The sequence below is a fragment of the Melanotaenia boesemani genome, chromosome 20, assembly GCF_017639745.1.
Source record: "Melanotaenia boesemani isolate fMelBoe1 chromosome 20, fMelBoe1.pri, whole genome shotgun sequence".
Taxonomy (NCBI): domain Eukaryota; kingdom Metazoa; phylum Chordata; class Actinopteri; order Atheriniformes; family Melanotaeniidae; genus Melanotaenia; species Melanotaenia boesemani.
In genome coordinates, this window is record NC_055701.1 from 22,524,269 (window position 1) to 22,546,009 (window position 21,741).

Consider the following 21,741-nt stretch of genomic DNA (forward strand, 5'->3'; position numbering starts at 1 on the left):
AAAAGGATAGGCTTTCAATTTACTGGTCGATCTACGTTCCTACCCTCACCCGTGGTCACGAGATGTGGGTAGTGACCAAAAGAATGAGATCGCAAAAACAAGCAGCCGAAATGAGTTTTCTCTGCAGGGTGGCCGGGCTCTCCCTTAGAGCTTGGTGATCTGGGAGGGGCTCAGAGGGGCCAGATGAGGTGGCTCGGGCATCTGGTTAGGATGCCTCCTGGACGCCTCCCTGGTGAGTGGCATGTCCCACCGGAAAGAGGCCCCGGGGAAGACCCAGGACACACTAGACGGACTACATCTCACGGCTGGCCTGGGAACGCCTCGGGATCCCTCCGGATGAGCTTGTGCATGTGGCCGGGGAGAGGGATGTCTGGGTTTCCTTGCAGAGGCAGCTGCCCCAACTCCAGATAAGCGGCAGATAATGGATGGATGGATTGATACAATCCTTCAGTAATCTCCCTCTAAATTAACCAAAAACATAATATAAATGATTAAAGGTTTGAGAGGTTAAAACTTTAATTTTTATTGTAAATTACTGACATCCACCTTAAGTTTATCAACATATGAATATGTCTTGAGAATATCAGGTTTGAAAGTGTAATGTTTCTGTAGCACATGTCTCCTAGATGGGTTGGGACTGCAGCGATAAATATATCTTGGTGCTAAATCTGTATTTTGTATTCATTATATGCATTTAGTTTTACTACCAATGCAAATAAATAAAACAAACTAAAAGCAAAATGCAAGGACCTGCAAAATATGGTAATTTGGTCAATACAATGATACAGTGATAAAAATGCATTAAAATTTAAAAGGTTAACATGAAATAAACTAGTTTATATGTATGTATGTATGTACGTACGTATACGTATGTAAAAAACATTTAAACAATTTAATATTTTTAAAATTGCCTTCCATATGTGACAGAAGTTTTCTGAGTGTATAACCTGTGTTTTATTTATTTATTTACTATTTATTTTATGGTAGCTAACCCTCTAACCCTCCATACACACCTCCCTGTTCCACTTTGTTATGTCCGTTTACACAACTGTACTTAATGAACTCGATTGTCTTTGTGCTTTTTTTTTTTTTTTTTTTTTTAATTTTGCCACCATTTTTGCCTTCCTTTTTTGTGTTTGTTTAAAGCACTTTCTAAGTTTCTCTACAGGTTAGCTGTTACCTGAGTCTTCTTCTAGTTATTGGAGTTTGTTGACCTAACCTGCTCCAAACCTGCAGTGTGAACGAAGACCTGTGTTAACACCTGCTGGTAGATTTTGATTGCAGGTGCATCTATAGGAAAGACCGGCACTAATTTTATGTCCTAATATTGTTCAATATTCCAATGATGTTGCACATGAAGAAATAACTAAAACTATTACTGGAAGTAAACTTGTTTTTTTAAAGATGAAGGTGTTATATAATAGCTCAAGAATTTAAATATATATTTCCAGTCCGCCTGATACAACACATGCACAATAACCCATGCAAACAGTTGCAATAACTTATACGTGCAATAGTCATCTGGGAATCTGTACCACCTCTACTGTGTGCAATGCTTGTTTATATTGTTTTATTTAACTTAGCTTATTGTTATTTATTGCATTCTATTTGTGCTTTTCTTGCACATTGTTGCCTCTATTTTGTTTGTACCTGTATATATTGTGTCTTGTGCTTGTACTGCTTTACTGTTGGTGTTGTATTGCTGCTGGTACCCAAATTTCCCTGAGGACTCCCCAAAGGGATTAATAAAGTATTTCTATTTTATTCTATTCTATTTTATTCTATTCTATTCTATTCCTTTATGTTTTAAGGAGCATTTTATAATAAAAGGAAACTTAACTTTAAGTGAAGTAACTTTTGTCAAGTGATTGAAATTATAACTTGATACTGAAGGCACATTAACACCAAGGACAAATGTTAGAAAGGAACCACTTTGGTATGAATACAGAAGCTAAACATATTTAATAACATATAGTACGAGTAGGCCTTCATACTGATGCAGATGTTTCTCTTCATTATTGTTCAGACCTACATCAGGTGGCTCCTGTGTCAAAGTTTGATGCTTTTACTGTAGAGTTTTTGAGAAAAAAAAAAAGAAGTAAGCCCTAATACCCTCATGTAAACATGTACAGCTCAAAAAGGCATTTTTATGCATATTATAGTTAAATCTAAATAGGTGACGCAGAAGTCTGGATTCCTTGTTCATGGTGATGTCTGGCATCTCCACTATGATGGGCAAATGGTTTTACAATATAGTTTTTTTTTTTATTGAGTCTAAAATATGCTGACATCCTTTTCAGCATAACTGAAAAAATATCCCTTTTTCCTGCACTCATTTGATGACAAACATGGAAACAAAATCCATGTTTTGCTCTGCAACAGATATTTGCACAATCTGCATTTCCACTCCTGATTTTAAAAATCATTCAGCTGTGCTTTGTCCATTTGTTGGCACTCAGCATGGTGTCATCGGCAGCACCTGTCACACTGAATCTGTAATTGTAGAGAGAAAGAGTTGAAGTTAAAATTTACATTACACAGATTATTTTTCATCTTCATAATTTTTTCATTTAAATTCTTCCACCATGGGGTGGATCATTTCTTTTATTTATTTAACGGAAGCTAAAGCAATTTACACTTAAATATAAATATGTTTTTTTAATGTTTACAAATACATCATGGCCAACTATTTAAAATATACTTAAGTAAGTAACTAAATATTGTTATACAGTCTGTGAATGAAGGTCCTAGAAAAGGTGGTTTGGCTGATGAACACATGGTACAGCTGCTCTCCGTGTCAAATACTGAGATAGAGGAACAAATATTAGATATTTATTTATTTTGTATGCCTGTAAACTCAACCTTTAAAATCCACTTTCTCTCTCTAGCCTGAAGTACACACAAAGCATGTAGATTTTAACCACTGAGGAGCGATAAAGCATAATTTACTTGCGTCTTTCAAATCTAATCTATAAAAGATTGACAGGCACACTGAACCAATGCCAGCTGCAGAAAGTGTTAATTGTCCAATCAGACCGTTGGAGGGCAGGACAAGTGCCATCTGTCCGTTTTGACTCCGTTGATTAGGTCAGTCTGACGCATCCAAGTTTGTGGTATTACCGGTGTGTACATATTCTTTTGCTTCCTTAGAATTTTATGTTATAATTTTATGATTTTCTTATGTATTATTATTATTATTGGTCGTAAACTTAAAGCATATTAATGGGTTTGCTTATGTTGCAGCGGTCACGGACTTTAACTACGCTAATTTCTGAAGCACGTGCATCGTTTAGCTAGCAACTGTAAATTTTGTTCGTGGTGACGCATGACATATTTTATTGAGGGAAAAGTTCTGCATTAGTAACTAATTATTATTTTAGGCAACAAATAGTCCATTCGCTTATATAATAATAGGGAAACATGAGTTATGTAAGTTTCATGTTGTAATTTTTCAGGTATGCTTTATCGTTATTATTTTATTGGTTAGAAACTTTAAGCATAATTAAGTTTATTTCTGTTTTATCGTCCCGGACATGAGCTGCTTTATTTCTGAAGCACGTGTGTCGGTTACCTCGCAGCTGGGGAAAAAAAACCCCAAAAACTACCGGCTGTAAATTTAGTTCTTGGTATGTTTAATGGAAAAGTTAGTAGCGTTTAGTTATTAACTTTAGTAACCATTTATTACTTTTTTGGGCAACAGAAAGTCCTGTTACGCATGTAAAAGCTGGAAAATTATGATTTAGACATGAGTACAGTTTTTAAAACACAGGATAGAAGACACCCTAATGTATTTGTAATTAAAAGTTAGCGTTAGCAAGAAAAGTAATCTAGCGTAATTTTGCTAAAAGAACATAATTATCAGCTGTAACATGTCACTCAGTGTGATCTCTGCCAAATTTATGTAATTTCACATCTCAAAAAACATTATTTTCTCAATAAATTGAACCCAACGGGTCCAAGTTATTTGAGCATTTGAGTATAGTTAGAGAAGAGAATAAAAATGCCTTTTAACCTGGAACTACAAAATCCTAAAGAAAACTATTATTTCCAACACAGAATTGGAGCTATATTGGAATAAGTTACTTGTTTACTTTAATTAAAAAAAAAAAAAAAAAAAAGGCCACCTTGAGTTCACATACCCTTGGCAAGGTGGGATGACGGGGTAATTTGTTTCGGTGAACATTAATAAAGTAAGCCTTTGTTTCCTCTTGAAGCACATTTGTATGCTGAATAAATTGTTGCACACAGCACCACTAGATTATTTCAACAAAGCTGCACCTCCATGCAATGGTTAAGTTACCGTATGCATTCAATCGTGACTGAACTAGTCATGGGTATTTGGTACTGTTAGCTAAAAAAGTGCTCTTGTAGCTTCAAAAGTATTGCAACCTAAAAATATTTTACATGGGTTTTCTGAAACTGACCACAGTATCTCCCATGGAAGCTTTAAAAGTGATGGAGCATTAATTGGCAAATAAATTGGGCATGATACAGATGGATCCAATTTACCGGTCTGTGCAGCAGCTGACAGTTCAAACTTTCCTTGGAGCTATAATAGAATATATTGTACCAGTACAGTAAGGATTAGGACGACAGAAGTCACCCTAGTTTTTTTCCCTATGTGTTTATCTTATCATTGTCCAAATGTAATAAGTGACAGATTTTTCTCTTTTGTTGTGTCCAGGGAAATTGATAAGAATGTATCAGAAACCAAAAAGAGATCCAAGCAAATCTCCCAACCTCAGCGGCATGGCGGGTGTCCATTTGCCAGGACGTGGAAGAGGACTGCAGACTGCAGATAGCCCTCAAGGACAGGCAGTATCTCTACCTGTTACTGAACCTGTGGTTGCACAAGGTAGAGGGCTGTTGCTGCAGCCTGATGGCTCAGGAGTTGGTCAAGCCAGGGAGTTGCTTTCTGCAGAAACCAAACCAAAAGTTGGGGTGGCCAGAGGTACCATGTTGCTAACACTGGCGGCACAACATGGACACAATCCTCCATTTGAAACGACACCAGTCTCAACAGGAGATCTCCCTACTTTGACCACAGAGCAGGTGAGAACTAGAAATGGGTATAAAATCATATATTGTTTGCATGTTTAGATTTTAATATCAGAGTCTTGCATGAAAATCAGCAACAGTTTTCTTCCTTGTACAGGTTAGCATGCCAACTCATGGTCAAGGATCAACACTGGTCTCAATGTTTAGAGAAATGGGAATTGAGACCATGGCATCCTGGGGAAGAGGAACACTACCAGTGGGTCTGTATTTTTTTATTTTTTTATTATTTATTTATTTATTTATTTTTTTGTGACAATAAAAGTAAATATTGTTCCATATGTTTGCTTGAGATATTTTGACAAAGCTCATTAAATCCAAAAAAGCTTCAGTTAATCAGATCACGAGAACCAGGTCCTCAGGTAAAAACAAAAAAATAGGGATGCACCGATATGAAAATTTTGGCCGATACCGATTTCCGATATTAATATTGTTGTTATGGCCGATAACCGATATTTACCGATGTCGATATATATATTTTGTTTTAAAAGGTTTAAGATTATCAAATTCTGTACAAAGTGAAAATAAGGCAAACATTAGGAGTGTTAGCTTCCCACCATTGTTTGTGAAGTTCTGGATGGTAGTTTTTCAGATGACATATCAAATTTGTGGTGCTGAATGAGTTGACACGGCATCCTCCTCGCATGACTTCAACTTTGCAGATATTGCATACTGCTTTTTGAGTACCTTTTTTTTACACCATGAAAAATTACTACACAGCTCATTGCTTCTTGCTTCAATTACAATGTAGTGCTGCATCACAAACAGCAATTATACTAAACTAAATATCGGCTGTTAATATCGGCCCAGTTTTGCTTATCGGACCGATACCGATATGTTAAAAAATTACTAACATCGGCCGATACCGATATTAATGCCGACATATCGTGCATCCCTACAAAAAAAACAAAGTGAATTTACTGGGGCTGCGTATTTCTTTTACAGTTTGACAGCTGATAAATTTAATATTTACTTCCCACAACCTGGAAGTGAATAGGCTGCCTAGAGTCTTAACAGTCTTCACTGTACATTACCTGTTGCAGCATCACTAACATATATAAAAATGTCTGCTGCAAGCTAACTTGAGAGAGTAAGCCAATGTGTAGTTTGTTTTACAGCACAAAGCATGAATATAGACAAGTGCATACATGTGAGGAATAGAAAGCTGCAACATAACTCCCTGAACTTAATCCTTTATGAGAATGTTATATTTTGTTCTAGGAAGAGGAGCAGCCGGAGATTGGGGAGATGCAAAGCTGCAAGCTGCCATGAGCACTGCAGAGTGTATCGGTAAACATGGAGACATGGGTAGAGGCAGCAGGTAGGCTATGATCAATTGAAGATGAGTTATGCACCATTATGTCAGTATAAGGGAAAATGCTCTAAAGTTATACAGTAACTGCCTTTGTCAACATAAAACCAAAGTTCAACCCTGGACATTGTTGCCTCTCCGCCTGTTACAGTTTCCATGGCCAAACTTTGTTCCCTCCGATGATGGTGGGGGTCGGAAGAGCAGCGATGCCACAGCTTGGAATGGGAAGAGGACATACTCTGCTTCCCCCTTTTCCTCCAGGTCAGATCAAATCTATTTCTGCAACACCTGAGCCGGAAACAGATAAACACCCACACACAGGTAATAAAACTTTAAAACAGTTGACAGTCTGAACAGGAATGTCGAAAATAAAATCAGCTAGTTAGATTGTGACCCTACAGATGTTAGAGGAAATGGTTTAAAATTACATTAACAACACTATTCATTGAGGGCTATGTGCAGCCTTTTGGCGTGTACAGAATATCCACATTTTAATAAATGCATTTAGATGATATCTAGTCACTATGTCTTATGAAATGCAAATACTCTAAAGGAACTGTGGCCCCGGTCTTCACCAGTCAAGATACCACTGCTCTTTCAGCTGTTGCACCTGCAAAGAAGGAGCTGGTAATGGAGGTCATACGGTATGTATAATTTTTTTCTTTTGATATGTCTTGCCGCAGTGGCAAACCCAACCAAGACCCCATCAGATGTAAATCAGTCATTACTTTGACATTGGTTCTCCTCTTTTTAAATTCAAATCAGCTGTTTGAGCATGAAGACATTGAAAGTTTTAGCTTCACACAAGTTTCTCAATGAAAGCGGCTGGTGTCAGTCAAAGCAAAGTGTTGATGCTGGACATCGGGTACCGGTAATGTCCTGCAGCTCATAGAGTAAAGCTGCATGTCAGGTGTAAGCAGGCCTTTGTTGGATGATCAACTGAGACATTTTACTGGTCAGTGTTAGTCAGTATAAGGGATACGTGAGCAAACGTGTCTGTGTGTGGCATCAGGGCGAAACTCCACCATGGACACAGAGCAGCTCTGTCATGCCGTCATGTAAATCAGATAACATCAGGTTGTTAAGGTTTTTGATAAAAAGACGACTTGTAAACCCGTTTTAGAGAAAATGGAACTTTAAAGGTCCCATATTATACACTTTATTCCCAATCTGAGACCATTCATTAATATCTAAATGAAATATTTCCGCCATGGTATGGACAAATCGACCCTCAGTTTGAGTGCAGCGGCTTCTCTTCACCTCCCTCTTTTTAGCAGCTTCAGAAATGTGCCGTTTATGGTGGGCGGAACCCTGGTGGAGCAGCTCAGCTGTTGGCTCCGCCCATCGCATCGCCCGTCATGAGGTGATTGACAGGTTAGGCCTTAGCGGTTACTAGACGCTGATTACAGCGTAGTGAAGGATAAACAAACGCCGGAACACCGGAACCCATTCCTGAAGAAGTTCGAGCAAGAAGACTAACAGTACTGCTCTTACCTCTCCAGCTGTGTCACGGACAGTTGGTATTGAACCTGGCTTCAGCTTCAAACGGTTGGCGAAGCCTGCTTTCCATGCACCCATGTTGTGGAAACAGTCCTCTTTGAAATGCTGGCCACAGACATGCAAAACCTTTGGAAGTTTTCCGGGTACATTTCCTCCAAAAATAAAATTAATCCACTCAGTCCTCGTGGGTTCAGTGGATGGAAGTAAAAAAACGTTTTCGTGTTCATTTATGCAGCCACAAACAGAACAGTGCTTCTGTCGCTTAGCCATGTCCGCTAACGAGGGTTGCCGAAGAGGGAAAAACACTGGGCGCTAGGTGATTTTTAGAGGGCGGGCTTTGAGAGCCGGTAGACGGGTCCATCGCTCTGTGGGGAGTGGTTATTGTCCCTTATGACGTCATAACGTACACGCTTTCAAACAAGCTCATTTCAGCGCTTACTTCCCTAGAGGTGGAGCAGGGGGGAGAGGGAGCGCCTGAAAGAGTTTCACACTTACGGGTCTCCTACACATGCGGGGGGACCAGTATGACTGTTCCAAAACCATTAAAAAGTGAATTTTGCATAATATGGGACCTTTAAATTACCTCTGCTTTGACTTGGCGCTGTTTAGCAAACAAGATCAAAATGAATTAACTTGACCTTGTAGTGGGGCCGGTGGGTATGTGTGTGGTGATGTCACTTCCTGTTATTTTCAAATCATTCTATTTGTTGAACAGGTGGAGCCCACACACCTGAATCGTGGCCTTTCTGTGTGGAGTCTGCATGTTCTGCGTGTACGCTCTGTATTCTCTCCGGGTACTCCGGCTTCCTCAAACCATTCAAAGACATGCATGTTAGGTTAACCGGTCACTCTAAATTCTCCCTAGGAGTGAGTGTGAGGGTGAATGGTTGTTTGTCTGTCTGTGTCGGTCCTGCGATGGAATGGCGACCTGTACAGAGTGTACCCTGCCTCTCACCCGTTCATTGCTGGGATAGGCTTTCAGCTTCCCTGCGACATTGGACTAAGTAGTAGAGAAAATGGAAGAATGAATCATATTGAATTAATTCCATTTTAATAGATTCAACTCAATGAATCAGTTTTTTGTCTTTATTGTAACCCAGTTCTAGGTGCAAGACAAGTAATGAAACTTTTTTCTTTTGTTAATGTTGTACAAAAGTGCTTTAAATTTTCATGCATGAACTTCAGAGAAATTCTCTTTCTTTGTTTTTTTTTTTTCTCAGTGAACCAGTTAACAAAGGTGGAACAAAAGGAACTCCGATAACAATTGGATCAAACCACATCCCAATTAGATGCAAGAATGAAGCGGTGTATCAGTACCATGTTACGTTTACGTAAGTATGATGTATAAATAGCCGCTTCCTCAACAGGAGAACAGGGGAATTTCTGTCGCTTTCCTTTATTATAAAATTTTTCTCTTATGTTTTTGGTTTTTAGTGAGTTAGATTAATTGCGCATTTCTTTTGGTAAGGATCTAAATTTCTGTTTTGTTCCCCCCCCCCAAGACCAAATGTTGAATCAATGGCGATGCGTTTTGGCATGATGAAAGATCACCGTTCAACCACTGGGGAAGTGGTGGCTTTTGATGGTTCCATACTGTACCTGCCAGTTAAGTTAGATGAGGTAAATATTGTTATTGGGTTGGGAGGACAAACTTTGGACCATGTCTTTTTCTCAGGATTTCCTTAATTTAGCAGATAAATTCTGTTAATTGACTGCTTGATTGTGGTTATTTATCTGCATTAGATGAAGGTCTTGACCTCTGACAATGAGTTTGACCATTTAGATTTTGTTGCATTGTACATAATCTGTCACAATGATTAACTTCACCTTTTGACTTTTTTTAAAAAAACTCTAATGTAAATATTTTGATGACATGCAGGTGGCTGTTCTCAAAAGTTTGAGGCGGACAGATAATGAGGAGATAGAAATCAAAATCAAGATGACGAAGATTTTGCCCCCCAGCTCTGATCTTTGCATCCCTTTCTACAACGTGGTACTCAGAAGGTATTTCCTTAAAGTATATTCATGGTGTTTGAAAGATATTTGCCAAATGCTTGTTCTCTTTATAGCTAATACATTGTGCCCGTAGCTTTCACAAAGATTTATTCATTACAGAAATCAGTTTGATTTATAAAATTAAGAAACTGAATCTGGTGTCATTTTATTTATTCAGATCATGTTTAAAAAGAAACAGCATTAATGTCCTCGTTTTGCTGTCATGATGTGTTAGTAGGATTGTGTAAATGACAGAACTTGGCATTGTGTTGCTTTTTGAGGGTAATGAAAATGATTGGACTGAAGATGGTGGGCAGAAATCATTTCGATCCAGAAAGTGCAGTCGTTCTTGGAAAGCATCGGTTAGTATTATTTCAGCATCAGGTCCAGCTATCTGGAACATTCAGGGTCACCCTACTCCCTTCCTTGTTCCATGTGTTTTGTAGGCTGCAAGTGTGGCCGGGCTATTCCACCTGCATTAAGCGCACAGATGGAGGTCTGTACCTGTCTGTGGACGTGATTCACAAAGTTTTGCGGAACGACTCCGTGCTGGATGTCATGTGAGTTACGTCACACATGAGCTGCTGACACAAGCTACATGCTGTTACTTTCTTTACAGTAATATTAAAGTGGTTTGTAGTGGTTGAGGCTACTTTATTTTGAATTAGAATATTTTGCCTTTTTAATCCATCATTTAACTTCACTGTACAGCGAGTATGAATCTCTGAAGATACATCCACCGTTCATTCTCCTTCTAATTTTCAAATCAGCAGTTAATCAGATGTGTTTCTTGCAGAAATACAATGTTAGAATGCATTGATTTTATTCTGTTCATTATTTGTTTGACTTTAAGTTTTTGTAACCCCCTGCAGTTCTATGATGTGATTTTTATTTTAAACTTACTAGACATTTTGTGTAGCAAGTCCCATAATTCCCCACCATTCTTAGGTAGTTGTGAAAAGTAAAAAAATAAAACAAAGGAGACAATAATACTATTAATCAACGTTGTACAATCAACCAAACTGTAACACATTTCCAGGACTATTAGTCTGAATTCCTCCCTCTGATCTTAAAACTTCCAGATAGCGGCCAACTGTTCCACCTTATCCAACGGTATATCTGAACAATGAACACAAACCAACAAGTAACTAACTATAACGGCAATCTTAAACTCCTGTACTACATAGTTGAGCATTTGTCATTTTGATTTTTTTAAGCACCCTTCTCTTGTCATGAACTAAATTCAGCCCTGTCTCAGGTTTTTCCTGAGACCACAAACCAGCATATGTGAGTACTTTTATAAATCCCAACGCTTGGAAGCTAATATAAATAACATAGTGATTGAAATAAGTTATGTTCTAATTAACTATTAGTTATTCTATGGTAAAAAGACCACAGATTGCAAAATACCCAGATTATTATTGCCCCATAAAGAAAAAAACATTTAACCTAATGCAAAGATACGCAAAACATGTAACTGTTTGACATTATGTTTTGGAATGCTTGTCTGTACCTGATCAGCTGATATAGTTGGTGTAAACACCAAACTTAAACTTGCTTCCGAATAATTCAGTCCGGTCCCGTTTCTGACCTGATGCGCTTGATAAAGTCCTCCGCCTCGACGTGGTTATTAAAGATGTGAGACCGCTCCTTGTATGTCACTAGCAAGGGGGATAATGCCGTATTGAAGACCAATCGACCGGAGCTGCCACCTCGCCTCGTTAAACTCCTTTTGCTTCTTGTGAACAACTGCTGCCATATCCTGGTAGAACCTCCCCGGCTGTTTCTTGTACAGTATTTGCCCTTTTGTTCTGGCTGCTTGTACCACCAGTTCTTTGTCTTTGGTTAGTTTACTGCGTCCCAATGCAAGTTCCAGGGCGTCTGGAGACAAAAAGGCACACGCATCGTTACCCTGGTAAATTAACAATCCTTGGGTTGGAACACCTCGATCGCATCTCCAGGTCTAGTAGTTTTTCCTCCAAATCTTTATTTTTGTTTTCGAGGACTTGAACTTTTGTTTGATCCTCCATTGTTGAAATCCGTGATTCTGCCTCCGTGACACGTTCAGCACAATCTGTGATGTCCTTCCTGACACTTTCAGTAGCAGACAATTCACCATCAAACCTGGCGGAGAACTCCGTCTTCATGTCATTAATAGCATCCAAAATAACTGCCTGCATAAAACCAGGCCGATGTTTTATCCACTGTAGTCGGGTTAGCATTAGCCCCATCAGTTTCCATAGCTTGGATACTAGCTGCAGAGTTACTCGAATTTCCAAAGAACGGCAGTGTAGCTTAGAGAGTTTTACGTAAAGAGTTTCTTTTGACTGGCTTTCTTTTATAATTTAGGCATTACCCCAGACTCGCCTGGCGAGGGGCGGGGTTTCTCAAGTTCAAATACACTATTAGAAAGGATTTAACCAACAGGGTAGCAGAGCAGGTCACCACACGTCTGTTTAGCATATAGTTTTCAAGGTGTCATGGTCTTGATGATATGTGTTCTCTGAGAGAACTGAATACTCCTAACCATTGTAACCCTTTCCTTTGCAGATGTAATGGAGGTGTTATTTGAGGGAGGTCAGATTTATGAGACAGGCTTACTGTGTCCATTCATTAGTCATGGTCTTGTCCTACTTTTTTCTGTTTAAAGATGAGAAGCACAAAAGAAATCACAAGCACATTAATTTTAAATAATGATTTGCTTTTGTCCTGTTGTCTGTCAGGAACACTTTGTTCCAGCAAAATAAGGAAAACTTCCAAGATGAATGCACCAAAGAACTGGTTGGTAGCATCGTTATCACCCGCTACAACAACCGCACCTACCGCATTGATGCCATTGAATGGAACAAGTCTCCCAAGGACACCTTCACTTTGATGGATGGCACAAAAACCACCTTTGTGGAATACTACAGGTGAGAATAATTTGTCCATGAACTGAGCAAGGATGTAAAGCTTGTGTAATTTAAATCTCACAGTTCTACTTTAACTTCAGACTAGCAATGAAAGGACATTTTGTTGTGTTTTTATGTTATTAATAATGTTCTGATATTTTAACAGCAAGAACTATGGGATCACAATCAATGAGATGAACCAACCTTTACTCCTGCACCGACCCAAGGAGAGGTCCAAGCCAGGAGGGAAGGTACATTTTTTACAGCATCATGAGACACAACCAGGCTTCGAAATAAAACTAAGCTAAGGCCTTGAAAGTAGACCACTTAGTTGACATGCATTAGTTCTTGTCTCAGACTACGACCCTGTGGCCACAGCAAGTCTTGTTTGCCACCAACACTCAGATGACCATTATTTTTGTTTGAGATGACGTAAACTTTGTTGCTTATGAATATGCCTCCAACAGGAACAGTTTCTTGCTCTGCAGCATGTTTTTTTCCTCTAGATGAACCCAAATCATGATATTTGACAATCACTTGATTTTTATGGCAAACATGATTATTCTGTGTTAGAAGGACACACACATGGAGTGTTTCTTCTCCATGTATCTAGCACTGGGGGCGTGTAAGCAGGTTGGTAACACTGGAGAAGCCAAAAGTGTAAAAGAAGAATCTTTTTTTTTCTTTTTTCTTTTCAATGACTAGATAGTTACATGATTTATTGAAACCACTTAAAGGTACAAGTTAACTTGGTGATGAAGTGAGTCTTGAGTTTTCTGTGCAACCTTTAAAATTGCATAGCATGGAGGCTAATAGAAAAAGAAAGCTTCAGTTTGCTAGGTAGCATAAAGCTTGGACCCTAGAGCAATGATGTAATGTCATGTGGTCTGACTCCAGACTGATGGTTGCATCAGTGGCTTGGGTACCTTACCCACACTGATAATCTTTGAAATGGGCTGAAGAAGAATTTACACAGCACTCCGACTCTACATTGTAATTATAAGATATAGAAATTCATGAAATAAATATAAATGCTGCGCTCACCAAATTCATAGTGAATATGTTCAGTAATCAAAGTTACCGATCATCAAATGAAATAGCAATTTGTTCTTTCCTTTCTGTGTAGAAACTTGAACAAAAGTCAGAAAAGTTTCTGTAAGGATCAAAAACTGGACAAATTAATGTGTTTGTAGGTGAAGATTCAAGAGTTTTGCTGCATTGTATTCAGTTTTATTATTGACTGCAACCTTCTAAGCTGGATTTGGGCCTTCATGAGATGTTATGTTTTAACCTGGATTTTCAGTTAAACAACAAGTTTACTCAAATAATCCTCCATGATAACTTCTGTTGCAAACAGCTTGATCCACGGTAGAAGTTTAGTATAAACGAGGGACAAAAGTCACTCTCTTTGCTGCAAAGCCTGATCCTATGCAATGTCTTTTCCTTTTAAAAACCTCCTTCTGGTCAGGCTTTCTTGTTCTCACACATCTCTGGACATCATGTTATGCTTTGTTCATATGTCCTGTGTTTAGCCAACATGTTCACTATTTTATTTATTTTATGGTAGTTTTACATTGTTTTTTATAATGTGTGTTTTTGTGTCCATGAAAATGCAGCAAATCATTACTGGAGAGATCCTTTTAGTACCCGAGCTTTCCTTCATGACTGGAATCCCAGACAAGATGCGGAAGGACTTCAGAGCTATGAAGGTGAGTTTGATGTTGCTGTTCAGTTTTCTTCTAGTCTTCTAACTCCACACTTAAAGCACCAACAATAAATCACCGTAAGAGGGTGACATGCATATGCCAGAATAATAAAGAATATATTCAATTGTATATCTTCTGGAAAACGTGGGTCATTTTTCTTTCTTTATTTTATTTTTTAAAGGATTTTTCTTTGTCTTATGTTTTTCTACTCTCCTTGGATGAGTTGCTCCACTTCTGTTGCTTTTTTGTGTATTTAGGATCATTCCCATGTTTTCTGTGAATAAATATCTGAGCAGATAGTATGTTATAAACTTAAGCATTCATCGAGCAGCTACATGCATAATAAAATAAAACAATCACAGTCCAAATATTAAGGTTGTTAAGGTCAATTCACACACTACACAAAAGCATTTAAGAGTATTTGCATCTTACAGGATCTGACCATGCACATCAATGTGAGCAGTGAGCAGCACACCCACTCAATAAAGCAACTGCTGAAGAACATCAGCAGCAATCCTGAGAGTCTGAAGGAGATCAGTCGATGGGGACTGGAGATCGATTCCAAAATTGTGATGGTAAGAATCTGTCACTTGTAAGAAACATTTCATGAATTGATGGTCATATGTGCAATTAGTGTGACATAAATCCCCCCTCGCCCACATATAGTAAAATATGCTAGCTTTTCAACATCTGACTCCAGCTTTAAGTCTACATGGCTGGTTTACATCTTACAGGTGCTGGAAGTCATGTTCCCTAAAAATGTGATGGCCCCATCCCTGGCCTGAGATTAACTTGGTGCTAATAAACAGTGTGAAAAAAACATGTTGCTTTTAATCTCATTAAAATATGATTTCACATAGAAATCTAAGCTTTCCTAACCCAAGTAAGCTCTTATTAAACACTGAATTATCTGTGTGTATGACCGATACAAACATTCAAAGGACTGGCAGGGAGATGATATAAAGGAGAAACTCAGTGGAGTCGCTCTAACTTATTTATAGAGCTGATATGCCCTTTGAGCAGCACGGTCTGTAGGTCTTGTGATTCATTAGATATTATTTGTACACTAAATGAATCATTCAGTTGTAAATGTGACCAACATAAAATCAGTATCTGAGTGATTTTAGTCTCATCTAATGGAGCAAAAAACCGGCTAATTCCACTCATTGTCCGATTGTTGCATCCCAAAATTATAGAGAATTTCTTTCCTCTGCTGCAGATTAAAGGTAGAACACTGCCCCCTGAAACCATCTGTCTTCAGTCTTCATCCTTTGTAACTGGTGCTGATGTTTCCTGGTCCAGAGAGGTTGTGAGGGATGCTTCGATCAGCTCTGTGAGTCGTATGAACGTTTGGTTTTCTGCTGCAAGGCAGAAGAATCTAGGCAGCAGTATTATCTCTATAGTGACATTTTTGTCTCAGGTGGTGAAAGTTGTAGTTGACATTTGTATAAGAAAACAATTGCACCTTGACTTAAGGGGCTGACTAATTTGTCTTTTTCCATTGACTGATGCTCTTAGATCCCCTTGAGCATCTGGGCCATCTTCTACCCTCGCCGCTGTGCTGACCAAGCAGAGGAGCTGCTTTCCACCTTTAACAAGGTGGCTGGGCCTATCGGGGTAAGACTAGAGCGACCTGTTCGGGTGGAGCTGCGTGATGACCGGACTGAGACTTATGTCAAGAGCATCCACTCTCTGCTCACCAGTGAGGTATTACATATAGAAGTTTAAGCGAAAACAAACCTGTACTGGTAAGCTTTCTACAAAGATCTGTCCAATTTAAATAGGTTTTGGATGTACTTACATTTGTTAATAAAGATGCAACTTAAAAATGTTGTTGTGCAAGATTTGTATGAACAAATATGTAAAATGTAAACTAAATGGCCCATAAATGTAAAAAATAGTTTGACATTGTCAGAGATTTATAATTCAGGAAGGGTTTCAGGTTCCTTTAGAAAGTTAAATATAAAAATCCCATTCTGGATTTTCTGTAGTATTTTGTATGTAACTGGAATCATTAGCTGCGTTTACATGCAGCACTTTTGATCCGATCCAACGTCCAATCAGAGTAAAAATGCGTCATGTCAACATGTCAGCTGATCCAGTCGGCCGCAATTTCAGCTGATCCTATCGAGAGGGGTGGTTTAAACCTTCGGATCAGCAGGAAAAACGAACCGTTCATATAAACTCATTCTGATCGTATCTGTGGTCTCTACACATCATCTTGTTTGATCACTTTATCTAGTGTCTCTGTAAACATGTCAGCTAGAATCTCTGATCACATTGATTTCAGTGGGATAGATGATTTATTTGTTCATGTAAACGTAGCTACTGTCTGATACTGCTGAGCCAATACTGCAGATGCTGGAAAGTAAAAGTGGATTATTTATTTTCACATCTGTGTGCAGCCTAAATTGCAGCTGGTAGTTTGCATCATGGTTGGCAACAGAGAGGATCTCTACAGCGCCATCAAAAAGCTGTGCTGTGTTAAAAGTCCCGTACCGTCACAGGTTTGTAATGTGTTGTTTCTTTGTTTAAAGCAAGTATTTCAACATAAAACTATAGTTTAAAATGTTGTTGTTGGTGTTTGTTTTTTTTAAGACAATGTCTTCTTCCTGGAAAAATACTATTTGTCATATATTTGTCATTAGGCCATCAATGTGAGGACAATATCTCAGCAACAGAAGCTGAGGAGCATTGCCCAAAAGATACTCCTGCAGATGAACAGCAAGTTAGGAGGAGAGCTGTGGACTGTCAACGTTCCTCTGGTGAGTATCCTCTTTGAAAAGCAGAAAAGTCACAACACGCGTGTTAGATGCGCACAGCTCTAAGCATGATCCTTTATTCAACCAACACTGTGGTTGGTTAATAAAGACTTATTGTAAATCTAAATCTTATTCTAAAATGATTACACTGAATTAGAAAATGGCTAAAAAAGACATTTCCTTTCTCGTGGTGATTTTAAGGAGCTAGTAACTTGATCACTCCTGATCAGAATAAAGCCACTGCAACGTAACGTAATGGAGTGGGTGCTGCAGTACTGGTAATATGAATCTGTTAACACTGGCAAAGGCTGAAAAATAATATGCATTTGGTAGAAAAATTCATCTTTCAAAATAATGCTGTATTACTTGGGATACCGTTTTAAATTGTTTAGTTTACAACATCTGGCCCTCACGTTGCCTAAAAGTATTTGCTCCTTGGATAAATCTAGTTGATGAGTCCTGATGTAGATTTTTTTCTGTTTCTTGTCTCACTTGAACAGAAAAACTTGATGGTAGTTGGAGTTGACGTCCACCATGACACTAGCAAGGTGCATCAGTCAGTCATGGGATTTGTTGCAAGTGTGAACAGGTAAACAGATGTTTACTGCTTTTCATCGTGTGGCTCTGGTCTTGTGTCTTTTGCTTACGTAATGATGAAGTTTTAATTTCAGCCACAGCTCACCAACATGGACTTTACTATATTCTGCACCAAGATTTGGGTTCACTTCTTATGTTATGAAGCTGGTGGGCTTTAAGGCCGCGTCCTCAGATGATTGATTGGAATATTCATAGAATGAACTTAATTCTGTATAATATTAAAGAAAATTTGGAATTGGAGAGCTAAAGAGTATTTTACCTAATAGTTATGGTGTTAGTAAGTGTGGTAACTGATGATAAATACATTTGCCTTTTCCTTGCCCAGCTCACTGACCCGCTGGTACTCCAGAGTAACTTTCCAGACACCTAATGAGGAACTGATCAGTGGTTTCAGAGTTTGCTTGTTGGCTGCTTTGCAGAAGTACTACGAGGTAACCATTTTCCAGTATATCTTACAAAATTATTCAACTTCAAACCACAGCTAACTCAAACAAGAGTTGCAGCTTGATCTTTATTAAACAGTTGACACAATCTGCTTCTGGATCTTATCAGAAGAAAAAAATGGAGGAAACTGCAGTCTTTGACCTTCTCTGTACAGGTAAACCACAACCTGCCAGAAAAGATTGTGGTGTATCGGGATGGTGTGTCCGAAGGCCAGCTGAAGATGGTGGAGCAGTACGAGATCCCACAGCTGATCAAATGCTTTGAGAGGTTCCCCAGCTATGAGCCCAAGCTGGTCTTCGTTGTGGTCCAGAAACGCATCAGCACCACACTCTACTCGTGTTCTGCAAACACCTTTGATGCTCCTCCACCTGGAACTGTTGTGGATCACACACTCACTCAGAAAGACTGGTCAGTGTCAAGCTTCAGGTTGTGGTCACCGCTCGTTCTCTACTTGGGAGATGCAGCAGCTTTTTTCAGAACTTGAAAGCAGATAAATGTGAGGATGTTGTAGACGGTCTATCCAGGGAGGCATTGATTATGTCACATTGATTGTTCACATGGAAAGTACTACAAATAGATTGGGAACAAATGAAAAGGCTGCTATACAGATATGCTCCATGTCTGGCGCCTCTCCCCTCAATACAGCTGGAAATCACACTGTTAAGTGGGAAATATTATTGACTTCATGACTTTAGTAACAGCTAATGCATGCGTGTTTTTTCTCTCATCTGATTTTGGTATATAAACTTGAATGAGTCACCCCATTTTCTCTGGTTCTTAAAGAGTTTCACTCAACATGTTTTCTTTCCTGATATTTAGGGTGGACTTTTATCTGATGGCACATAGTATTCGTCAGGGTTGTGGACTCCCTACACACTATATCACCTTGTACAACACGGCAAACCTCACACCAGACCACTTGCAAAGGTACGTCTGACATTTTATTCAATGTGAGTAACTATCCTCTCATTTTTTCATGGCATGTCCAGGCTTTAATAACGACACTGATAATAACTCTTTCATTAGTTGTACTGGTGTGGCCAACTTTTTCATTTTGGTTCACCAGCATAAAAATTTGCACATTCCACAATATTCCACATTTTACAATAGTTTCCAGTTTCATTGTCCATGTCCATCATTCTGTCTGTGTTTTCCACATTGCAGAAATCATAGGACCAAAATAATCCCATTCTGGGCCCTGCATGTATTAATCTCAATATACCTTCTCCAAAATGTTTAGTAAAATATTGAGATAACAGCTGACAGCTTGCTGTCCTGTTTTTACCAGCAAGATATTTTGTGCTGCTGTTTTTATATCTTTAACTTGTTAATAATGTTGGTTGGACTTAAGGACTTTATTTCTTTATGCTTTTTTTAGATAACGTATAATTAACCCTTAAATGCTTACTATACCACCCTAAGATTGTAGCTGCTGCCATCTCCAACAAACACAATGTTTAGAAATCGGATAATAGGCGCAGGCAAAAGTTTCCTAATATCACATTTTAGAAGTGAAGTTTGAAGTCAGATCTGATCTTTTTACTCCCCTTACCTGAGTTTTAATGGTCAAGTAAACTGGTTCTATTTAATACCTCAAACACCTGTATTTCTAAGTTTTTGAAGGTCTGCTTTTCATTTTATAAAGTGTGACACTTTAATGTTTGATCAGGTCTAAAACTTATGATTGATTTTGTCTCATGCCAGGTTGACGTTCAAGATGTGCCATCTGTACTGGAACTGGCCAGGCACCATTCGTGTTCCAGCACCCTGCAAGTACGCGCATAAACTGGCTTTCCTGTCCGGCCAACACCTGCACAAGGAGCCAGCCATCCAGCTCTCAGACAAGCTATTTTTTCTGTGAGGTTATTAACCCAAGTGTTACGACTGTCAGCTATGCAACTCATTATTCCATCTTGACCTTGTATCATCGCCTGGCTGGGATTGGCTGCACTCCTTCACACCTTCCTCACTTGCTTCCTGGTTTGCTGCCAGCTGGACCAATTTCTGCTAATGAGGCTTTAAGGATAAAAGGTTCATGGCATCCCTTCATTCAGTGGCAGCTGCTCTTTGACAGCTTGCCCACTTTGTAGTGACTCTGGTTGCCTTTTGTTAGCCTCTTTGTTTTAGTATTTAGCCCTTAAGGCTTTGTTTCTTTTTATCTGTTTGTTGGGGAGCTGCTTAAGTTAAACCTGTAAACTGTTAATCTTGGTTCTTTGTTTAAAAAAATTGTTTTAATATTGTTTATTTATCGGTGCTGTTTCTGGTTGTTTTGTTTTAACTTCAGTTAGATTTCTTTGTATCCACCAGCCACTCAGGATAATAAATCACCAAATTCTCTACATTCCATCTGGGCATCTTTATTTTATGTTTCTTCCTCCTTCCCTAGACGAGCCGGGTTGTTAGATAAGTGGGGGCTTGCCACAGATATTTTGTGAATCTCTGTGCCCGGAGATGGTTTATATTGTTATGTGGTTGTCTTGTTTCAGTATGGTGTCTACCTTTAGTTAGCAGGGCTTTTTAGCTGCTTCCTCCTCCACATATGTGATCTGCTGCAGTTTGTTGAGCACTTCGAACTGCAGGTTCCAAAGCAGACTACCAAGTGTGGCATAAAAGTATTGGTGGTGGATCATTTGGTGGACTATGTTGTACTTTGTGTGCCCAGTGTTTCTGTAGTGCCAAGTGAGGACAGTGACAGCAGGTGGCCATGAAAAAGAGGCAACGCCTTTTACCTAGATTGCAGCTACTGGGGTGGATGTTCAGGAAGGTGAACGGGGTAGGACGCCAGTTACTCTTCCTCATTAAGATCCACTTTCTTCTGCCAGCTCTGGAGCTTGTGATGGGACTAGGTTGAAGGTTCTTTTGGCATGCCTCGAGATTTAGGCTAGAGAAAGAGCATTGGCACCAGCCAGACAGGCTATGAAACTGCAACTGCTTGAGCTGGATGCTCAGGCTCGAGCACCACCAACCTCTGCTGGTGGCCCTGCAGCTTCTCAATGTATCCTGAAACATTTTACGTGGGATATATAAAATGGCTATATTGCAAACATCGAGAATAAACGATCACAGCAGGGTTTTAAGCATCTACGTAGGATTTTCTTCATAGCACTTTGCTGGTTGGAGTGAAGTTTGCAGCATGGCTTCTCTCACAGCAAACAGACGGCTCACTCCCCCGCCCATCCAGAAAACTGTCCTGCACATGCATGTTATTTCAGGAAAGACAGGAAGAAGCTGGTACTGGCCAGGCACCATTCATGTTCACCATTCGTGTTCCAGCACCATGCAAGTATGCGCATAAACTGGCTTTCCTGTCCGGCCAACACCTGCACAAGGAGCCAACCATCCAGCTCTCAGACAAGCTATTTTTTCTGTGAAGTTATTGACCCAAGCTAACTTGTGCTTACTGACTGCTGATGTGTGAATAAACAGGATCTGTCTGTGTTATTTTTTTTCTCAATCGTAGACGACGAGACATTTATCCT

At 39.2% G+C, this 21,741-nt stretch overlaps 1 protein-coding gene across 1 annotated transcript; it reads left to right on the forward strand.

The window, feature by feature from the left end:
* The first annotated feature begins 3,103 nt into the window (after positions 1 to 3,103).
* On the forward strand, positions 3,104 to 20,208 carry LOC121630963 (piwi-like protein 2). Its single transcript, XM_041971534.1, has 24 exons — positions 3,104 to 3,122; positions 4,685 to 5,052; positions 5,156 to 5,258; positions 6,277 to 6,376; positions 6,519 to 6,688; positions 6,921 to 7,011; positions 9,088 to 9,198; positions 9,370 to 9,487; positions 9,747 to 9,871; positions 10,144 to 10,224; positions 10,309 to 10,422; positions 12,586 to 12,774; positions 12,920 to 13,004; positions 14,370 to 14,462; positions 14,894 to 15,034; positions 15,679 to 15,792; positions 15,978 to 16,166; positions 16,865 to 16,966; positions 17,108 to 17,224; positions 17,722 to 17,810; positions 18,144 to 18,249; positions 18,417 to 18,670; positions 19,082 to 19,189; positions 19,967 to 20,208. Exons 2-24 carry the CDS (start codon positions 4,699 to 4,701, stop codon positions 20,121 to 20,123), a joined length of 3,111 nt encoding a protein of 1,036 aa, XP_041827468.1. The 5' UTR covers positions 3,104 to 3,122; positions 4,685 to 4,698; the 3' UTR covers positions 20,124 to 20,208.
* Positions 20,209 to 21,741: the final 1,533 nt, after the last annotated feature.